This window comes from Alexandromys fortis, unplaced genomic scaffold, assembly GCF_014885135.2.
Source record: "Alexandromys fortis isolate MF-2015 unplaced genomic scaffold, M_Fortis_MF-2015_v1.1 scaffold_80, whole genome shotgun sequence".
Taxonomy (NCBI): domain Eukaryota; kingdom Metazoa; phylum Chordata; class Mammalia; order Rodentia; family Cricetidae; genus Alexandromys; species Alexandromys fortis.
This window is the reverse complement of record NW_026068174.1, coordinates 4,009,091-4,018,633: the sequence shown is the minus strand read 5'-3', so window position 1 is coordinate 4,018,633 and position 9,543 is coordinate 4,009,091. Positions and strand designations below refer to the sequence as shown.

Sequence of the window (9,543 nt, the reverse complement as noted above, 5' to 3'; positions counted from 1 at the left end):
AAGAGTTAGCCAATAAGAAACTAGAGCCAATAAGAATACTAGGGCCAGGTAGTGATTTAATTAATACAGTTTCTGTGTGATTATTTCTGGGCTAAGCAGCCGGGAACTAACTAGCAGACCCCAACAACTACCCTTGGCTGGGATGTCCCTGCTCCCACGGAGTAGGCTAGCCATCACTGCAGCTTCATCCGCAGGCTGGGGCGAGTTCGTGGTCACTCTCCAGGCAGCAGCACTTTATCTACCCTTGAGCTGCAGCCCCAGCCCATTGTCAGATATCCTAAAGAATTCTCTCACCATTGTGCTGTTTAAAAAAAAAAAGTCAAGTGGATTTTCTGGATTTATACAAAGGCGAGAAAAAGACTAACATCGTGCAGAATTCGTACTGTGTGATCCCATTACAGCAAACAAAAGACAGGAAGGGAACGAATGTGAACTGTCAGTCTCAATGACTGCAGCAAGCCTGGAGAGGTCTGGCCCAGTGTCCCTGCCTACTGTGAGCACTGCGGTTATCTAGGAGTACAGAAACAGGGAGGCCTCTATGTGCTCACTTCCTCACAACCCAGCCGCTGGGTTGTGTGAGACGCAGTTTAAAGGCACCCATCGGTATCCATGGGTCTCCACTAGTTCCCTGATCACTAAAGGGGTGAAAACACACAAGGCCGATCTGTAAGAATCCACGACTGAAGAAGCCTGGCTTGGGCCTGTGAGGTGGAAACAAGCTTGGGTGTGGGGTTGCGAGGTGGGGGATGTGTCCCTGCTCTGACCACGGGACACATAGGAGCCCAGTGGGAAAGCATTGTGAAGTCCTTCCCGAAGGACAATGGGCTGAAGTGTTGGAGAAGGCACAGTGAGGAGGCACAGTGTCCCCTGTTTGGAGGGTTCCATGGGAGGGGACAGTATGGCTCCACACAGCCTCCCAGAGCACCTCACAGTACACAACTCTACTGCTCTGGCCTTCCAGCCTGAGGGCTGGAGAGATGGCTCAGCCATTAAGAGCACTGGCTGCTCTTCCAGAGGACCCAGGCTCAATTCCCAGCACCCACATGGCAGCTCACAACTGTCTTTAACTCCACTTCCAGGATATGACACCCTCACACAGACACACATGCAGGCAAAGCCCTAATGCACATAAAATAAATCTAAAACAAACAAACACCCGCCTGAGGAGGAAAGGGCTGAGAAAACTATCTAAGCCATTTCTAACGAGGGTAAACAAAGGCCCAGAGGGATGAAAGCGACTTGCTTAGGGATACATAGGTGGCAAAGGATGAAGGGCCCTCAGTACACCCACAGCACCTCGGGTTCTGGGTGCCCTCGCGCCTGCACACCTGTAGCAACAGTACTCAGGACTGTTCTGTTCCCACTGGAGAATAGCTCCAGCAACAGCCACCCCCCCCACACACCCCCTGGGCCTTCAGAGGGCACCTTCAGCCAGGCGGCCACAGAATGTGTAATTCCTATCCAGAACAAAAAGCAGATGCCACCACAGGTTCCTGGCTACTGACCCTGTCCGAAGTGCACACTCCCATGCCCTGGAAACAGTTTCTTTAGGGAGCTGAGTTCTGCAGTCCGTATCCCTCAGATGAGACTCTTTCCAGGTCAAATGTCAGGGTCTCTCTAGAAGGATCTATATTGCCACACAGAGACATGCAGCCAGCCTTCTGGAGAGGCTGCCAGGCTCTAGACCCTCCCTGTGGCAGGCTGGGATGCTGAAGTTGCAGTTATTTCACAAGGGCGTCAGCAGGACCTCTGTACTCTCCATCCAAGGGTAGGGCAAAACGGCCTGGGAGATAATGCTACTTAACCTTCCACGTCCATGGCCTGGGCCAATCTGGCACAGTAAGAGGTGTCCCACTCCATCGAAGGCCCACGCCTCCTGCAGGGTGGAGGAAGGGCTGGGAAGGGCTGGGGTCCCTGGTGTCTGTGATAAGAGTACATATGCAAGGAGACAGGGAACTTCTTAGGATCACGCAGATAATAAGTGGGAAAGGAGGATCCTAACTATTGCCCAACAAGATACTGAAGTGGGGAGACAGAGGAGAAGACGGCACCCACCCACACATGCAAGTGGGCAGGACGCAGCCTCTGCTGGAGCAGCTGCCTTCTCAGATGCCAATGTCTCCAGGTGAGAGGTCGCAGGCAGCAGGCAGTGTTCCGGTCCTCTCGCCCTCACCTTGTTCTCCAGAGCTCTCCTTCCCAAAGGGGCGTCCTGCCTCCCATCATCCACCTACCCGTAGGCCATGCTGTCTATCAGCTCCTTGGAGCCAAGGCGTTCACTGCTTACTGAGCACCCAGCTCTGCTGAGTCATTTAGGGCTTTAGGACTCAGTCAGTGCTTGACTTAGCGCCTCGTACAACTTGGCCTGGCTGGCAGGCTTCCAACCTGGCTGCCATCACACAGCTCTCAGGGGCCACAGCAGCAGCTGCAGCAACGCTCCACACTGCCACCCACTGCCCTGGGCACACTGGGGCCTCTCCCAAAGATGGAGTCTCCCAGTTTTTCAGGCTTTTGCAGAGAAGTCCTTTGAGGCATAAGACCAGCTGCCACGTATATCTTCAGAGAACAAAGGGGGTGAAAGGGCACAGGCTAGAGCCTAGCACCTTGAACTTGAACCATGCACACATTTGTCCTCGTCACTGACGTAGATCCTGGGTATGGAGGAGATACAGTGTGATTCAGATGGTGGTGGCAGTGGGGGCTGGGGTGGTGGCTCAGTTTGTTTCTGCACAATTGCCAAGTCTATGTACTTACATCTGTGCCCAAATTGTACGCCCAACCTCCTTCCTGTATGGTAGAAGACTGATGAACGAGGAGGTAGGCGAGGAGACAGACAGAGGTTGTAGCTCATTATACTCTGTGTGTGTGTCATGTGCACCCACGTGTGTGCGGGAGTGCAACTGGTTGTTGTACAGAGCAGTTTCCCTCAGTCCTATTCCAGCCCTCCCTTTCTGCCTACAACGTGGACCACACCGCACATGAGGGTAACTGGGCCAGTCGAGCAGGGATCCACTCGCTCCCCAACCTTATGACAGGACAAGGCACACTTTATGTTGGGGCCCTTTTCTATTCAGGAATGTCTCCCAGGGAAACTGTCAAGTATTTATGAAGACTGTCACGCTAGTACTGGTCACTGTCACACCTAATAGCCAAAGGCTGGAATTCACCTTCGTCTGATAACTTACCACACCACTCTGTAAAACAGTAATAAAGAAGCAATAAATAAGACACGGAAGTGTGAAAACATGAGAAAAACGCAGTGGGTTCACTGCCAAATGATGAGAGCGAAGCCTAAGATTACATCAGCCAGTCCCAACGGGAGCTGCCCCACAGACATGCTAGGTGAGCAGTACATAGCTGGTCCCAACGGGAGCTGCCCCACAGACGTGCTAGGTGAGCAGTACATAGCTGATCTTAACAGGAGCTGCCCCACAGATGTGCTAGGTGAGCAGTACACAGCTGGTCCCAACGGGAGTTGTCTCACAGACATGGGAGCTGTCTCACAAACATACTAGGTGAGCGGCACACAGCCGGTCCCAGTTGGAGCTGCCCCATAGACGTGCTAGGTTAGCAGCACAGTTACATTCCAATCTGAGTGGCCACACGTGAAAAGGACACACACACAAATCAAAATAAGAAATACAAGCAGGAGCAGGGTAACACAGACCTATAACCCAGCATTTGGGAGGCAGAGGCAGGAGGACCACCTCATGCCTGAGGCCACCCAGGTGGTCTAGGTACAGAGTTCCAAGCCAGTCAGGGCTATATAGCAAGACCCTGTCTCAAACCAACCAACCAACCACACCAAATGACAGAGGAGATTAATTTTAGTAATGTTATAAACCCTCACATGTCCAAAAAAGACTGCTCCTTCAACATGTGGGAGACAGAAAACGTCACACACAAGGTAACTCTATACTTTCTTTGGTGTCCAGGCTTCAGATTACAGCTCTCATCTCTAAAGGTACAGCTACAGCCACATGAGACGCCCTGCCTGGCTGGCTGTTCCGAGCCCCCTAAAAGTGTTATAAAGATTTTTACATTGGGGGGAAAGGATCAAAATCTCAAAAGGTTGTTTTGTTTTGTTCCTGAGTGGCAGGGCTATGCGAGACATTCGTCCCTTTTTTCTGTTTTCCTCAGAGCCCGCACACAATGGACTCAGCTTTAAGCACTAGCGAGTTAGGCTTACATTTTAGAGACTTGACCTGTTGAGGCACAGCTTCACACGGTTGCTATGGTAACTCCACGGAGGCCGCCCTGGACCCTGATACATTCTTCAAGAATACTGCTTAGTTAACTGGTAAGTTGTGGGTGGGTAGAATGGATGGATGGAAAGATGAACCGCAAAAGAAAGAACACAGCTCAGCAGTGGGGAGAGTAAACTGAGCTCGGATTCTTGTTTCCCAGGCCCCTGGCTGCCACTTGCCAGTGGAGTATAAGAAGAATGGCAAAACCCTCTTTATAGAACTCTGGGCAGAGTAAGATAACCATTTCATTTTCTTTTATTATGTGCATGAGTGTTTTGTTGCATGTATGTGTGTGTACCACATGTATGCTTGGTGACTGTGGAGGCCAGAAGAGGGCATTTGATCCCCTGGAACTCAAGTTACAGATAGTTGTAAGCCACTTTGTGGGTACTGGGTCCTAGAACTGAACCCAGGTCCTCTGTAAGAGCAAAAAGTGCTCTTAACCTCTGAGCCATCTCTCTAGCCCCAAGGTTACATTGTCAATGTTAAATACAATGTCTGCCATAGAATCAAGGATTCAGAAAAGGTCATTGTCATGTGATCAAATGATTGACAAGTGTGGTCAGGCTGTCCCAGTTTATGAGGCACTGGCACATGGTGCACTTGCTGTAGCCACAGATACTCTGGGTTTCTACTGGATGCTGCTGTTCCCCAAAGCCCATACCACCCCCCCTTCCCAAGAACAGAGCATGTAGCCCCCATATCTTAGCCATGTGAGCCTCGTCCTCAGGTTTGGATGTGACCCCTGCTTGTCCCCTCTTGTCTGTTCTTGGCCTGGGTCTTGCTGCATACCTGCACCACCTCGGGCCTCACGTTGAAGATATACAGCCAGTCAGTGAAGCGCGGGTAGCTGTTGAGCTCGGCAGTCCTGTCGCTGGGGGTCACGCTCAGCTTGCACTGCCGCTGCTTGCAGATGTACCGCACCAGCTTCGCCTACAGGAAGTCCAGCAAAGACAAGGTTACCTTTATGGGTGGCACAGGCATGTGGCAGCCATGTGCCCTCTGAAAGAGCTCAGGCAGGAGCCAGCAGGGGGCGGGGAAACCCTCGCTGTCATTCATGGTGAAGAAAGGCTACACAGGGGGAGAGGAGTTAAGATGGTCTGGTCCCAAGTATGGAGTCCCCTCCTTCACTGAGGCAGGCCAACCACACTGCCTTCAAGACCAGCTCCTCAACAGTATTCACAACAGCGGCCAGTTAAACAGAAGCCAGCCTTCCTGCTTGGGGCTCAAATACAGCTAACTGATAACAAGGAAAGGGGGAGGCTTGCGATGATAAGCAAGCTTCCAGCTGTGATTCAGACAGCCTGGGTTGGGGCAGAAGGTTTCCTTCCCCTGGCTCTGTGATGCTGGACAAGTCACTTATCCTCCCCCTGTGAGACACGCACATGCACACATACACACATACACACACACACGCACACGCACACACACATGCACACAGATGATAAAAAGAATGCTCCCTCAGAGAGTTGAAGGGACAAGCAGTCAGCTCATCACTGCACAGAAAGCACAGCTATCGGGGATACACACCCCCAAGATGTTGGCAAATTCCAGACCCAGGGGAAGAATGTCCAAAACTTTCAACAACAACAAAAAAAACCTCATGGAAGATAAGCCTGAACAAGGACGGACTGACCCAGGTCAAGCAGAGAGCTCAGAGCAGCACTGAGGGACATAAGGGCAGAGGCAAGACACAAAAGGAAGGCACAGCTCGGAAAAGCTTGAAAGGAGGCTCTTCCAGCTGAGGCTACCCAGCAGGCTCAAACAGAAGGGAGCATGCCACCGCCCTCCAAGAAAATCAAGGAGGGCAGCTACCTGGTTTGGCTAAGCCAGTGGCATCCATGAGAATATCTAAGACCAGATTCTAACCTTATTGCAACTCTCAGTGTCCCTCCCCCCAAAGGCAAGCACCATCTAAACACCAGACCCTGTCACTTAGACACACTCAGGCCCAAAGAGTTTGGCTGTCTAAGTAATGTATCCCTTTTCCCATCACCATAAAGATCCCAATGTGTTTCTCAAGAGCTGGATGACATTTTTATCTAGTTAACATGCACCCAAAAAACTGTAAATATTGGTCGACCAGATGGCTCAGAGGGTCAAAGCACTTCTGTTACCAAGACTGATAAACTAACCTTGAGTTTTACCTCTGAATCCCACATGAAGGAAGAAGGAAACAGCTTGTCCTTCGACTGTCCCATGTGTGCTATGGAGTACGTGTGCGTGCGCACACACAAACACACACACACACACACACGTGCATGCACACACACACAAACACACATACACAGACCCTACAGAGAACTTTTTGTTTTGTTTTGTTTTTTTGAGACAGGGTTTCTCTGTTGCTTTGGAGCCTGTGCTGGATCTAGCTCTTGTAGACCAGGCTGGTCTCGAACTCACAGAGATCCGCCTGCCTCTGCCTCTCGAATGCTGGGATTAAAGGTGTGTGCCACCACCGCCCGGCAAAAAGAATTTTTTTTTAAAGTTAGAGAACAACCGAGGAAAATATCTGACATCAACTCTTCCACATGCATGTGCCCACAAGAACACATACACACACATGCGCAATACATAAGACTAATTTTTTTTTAAAAAAAATATAGTTTGGCTCCACCAATAGCCCCAAAAAAGACCCTCTCCTCAGCCCATCCAAGAGTCACTTGCCCTCTCACAAGGTCCCAAATCATGCCAACCAGTGTCAGGAATGTTAGTAGTAACAGGAATCATTGGTGTGGGAAAACAGAGTCAAAATAATGCACTCAGGTATATGGTTAGGATGTTTGGTGAAAGTGCTTGTACAGGTGAGCCCAGGACACCCCTGCACCCTGTTCTGATGCCCAGGGCAGACAGTACTAATCACATTCCTCACTGAGCCCAGTACAATCCTGCACCCTGTTCTGATGCCCAGGACAGACAGTACTAATCACATTCCTCACTAAGCCCAGGACATTCCTGCACCCTGTTCTGATGCCCAGGGCAGACAGTATTAATCACACTCCTCACTGAGCCCAGGATATCCCTGCACCCTGTTCTGATGCCCAGGACAGACAGTACTAATCACACTCTTTGTTGATTAGTCACCCAACCCTCAGTCTATTTGCTATTCTACCAGGAAACCTAAGATCCTGAAAAGATTTTCAGGACAAAGTTCACAAATGTCATTGCACAGATGGCACTTTTACTGTGCAGACCTAAGTAGGGACACACCCATCCTTCCCTTAGGCTCGGATTCATTCTTTACAGTATAAACAGAGGCAAACTTGAAACTTAGAGCCCCAAACCATCCCTAGCTTGTCCGCACATCCCCTACCATACCCTACAACTTTCCTGGTTCCCTCACCTAGCAGCCGAATACGCGTCTCCAAGATGAACAGGTCCCAGCTCAAATCTGCCACTTACTGGTTGGTAACCTTGAGGAAGTTCATTCCTTTCTCTGAGTCTTACTTCACTCCTCTAAACCCCCAAGGAACTAGCTCATCCTGAACAAGGAAATGGAATCCCCACAAGTAACACATTAGGTGCCCCTACTCTGCATGGAGGCAGGGCCTGCGCCTCTCACTGACTTCTGACCCCTCCTGCTGAGAACTGCACCTGGATGTGGCACGTGTGCATAAATGGCTGGAGATGGAAGTAGGACGGAAACACCAGGGTCCTATCCTTAGGATCTCACCCCTCTCCTTCCCTCTCCCCTCCCTCCCACTCTCCATAGCAAATGGCTTGCCAACCATAGCTTCGTAGGGTTGACCAGAGGCAGGCCTACCCACCAGATAGCTGTGTGAACTCAAAACTACCCTTTTCCACACCAATGGAAGAGGCGAGGCCCCTAGTGTTAACAACAGTGTCGGTAATGACCATCCATTCCAGTGTGGCTTCACGCTGGACTTCTGGGGATGATCGGTGACACAGCTGTTTTACACAGGATTTCGGCTGTGACCAGCTAATGCAGGGAAGTACCACCCTGGTCTCGGCCTGAGCCAGCCTGTGGGTCTCCGGTTCTGCGTGTCCGCCCTGTCTAGCTACTCACTCATATTTGTGCCAGTAAACCTCTTGCCAAGAATCCTTGGGCCTAGGCTAGGTTTCCACATCCCTTCCTCCAGGAAGCCTCTCGGCCCTTGCCCAAATTGATCTCAGTCCTTCCAGCTTCTCTGCCTCCCTTCCTTTTGTATGTGTTCTGCAGAGCCAGGTCTAGTCTGCATCTCTGATCACCCCTAGAGCCCAGGAGCCCAGCACACTGTGGGTTTAAAAAAAAATGATGGTGTGCTCCTTTACTCCTAGCATTCAGGAGGCAGAGGCAGAGGCAGGTGGATCTCTGAGTTCGAGGCCAGCCTGGTCTACACGGCAAGTTCCAGGACAGCTACACAGAGAAATCCCCTCAAAACAAACAAAAGTCAAAAAACCTTCGCAGCGTGGCATGGACCTCCCAGCTGCATTCACTCTGCGCTCTGCCACCGAGCTGTGCCCCAGTCTCATCTCTTTATAAAAGCTGTGGGGATCTGGGCTAAATATCCCAAGCAGGCCATGGGTGGGACTGTGGAGAACCTACAGTAACCCCTCATTATACCCAGACCACAGCTCATACTGCCAGGGAGGCCTAAGCTGAGGATCAAACCCCTGGTGCGCTGTGACTGTTCGCAGCTCTGGGGTCCTGGAGCTGCTGTCTCCTGTGAACTCACTCTCCCAGAGCAGCGCTCTCTCACGCCCTGCACGGAGGGCTCCTGTCACAGGGAAATGGAGCAGCTCTCACTTTTTCTGAAAGTCAGGGCAATCACTGAAACACTAAATGGCCACTTTCTGAGACAAACCACAGCAGGGCCTACTAGCCCAGCCCAGCCCAGGGGGTGCCAGGGGAACTCTCACTGGGGGTGTCATTTCCTCTACCACAAACCCCACAAGATCCACATTTTCCGGAATTTAAAAGTACCTGAGGTTCCAGGGAAGTGACCAACAGTGGCAGGAGCCATTAAGATGCTGGCCACAGCGGAGGACCTTGGTCTGCCCACCTCAACACCCTGGGAGTCATTTGCATTAAGAGGGTATGCCCCACTGTGCTCTGACACACAGCCAGGTTTATTTAGAGAGCCGAGCTCGTAGGCTGTACGCAGCAAGCAATCTGTATACAGCAAGCACTCACTAAGCAGCCTGGACTCAAAGAGCTACCGTCTGCTTGGAGTTAAGAGTAAAGACAGAGAAAAGCCCCCGGGCTCAGCTTCAACCTGGGAAGGACAGTGGCACTTGGAGGCTGAGGCTAGTCAGTTGCCTGCAAAAATATTTAGAATCAGCAAGAAAAACGCGAGTC

The 9,543-nt window shown here is 51.1% G+C and overlaps 1 protein-coding gene across 3 annotated transcripts in view; it reads right to left on the bottom strand.

Annotated features, from left to right (window-relative positions):
- The window catches only part of Ksr1 (kinase suppressor of ras 1), a 131,106-nt gene that overhangs the window by 52,065 nt on the left and 69,498 nt on the right, over positions 1–9,543 (bottom strand). For all 3 annotated transcript variants that reach the window (XM_050128648.1, XM_050128647.1, XM_050128649.1), the window contains exon 2: positions 5,037–5,177. In XM_050128648.1, the coding sequence (XP_049984605.1) occupies positions 5,037–5,177 (141 nt within the window). The remainder of the gene's footprint in view (positions 1–5,036; positions 5,178–9,543) is intronic.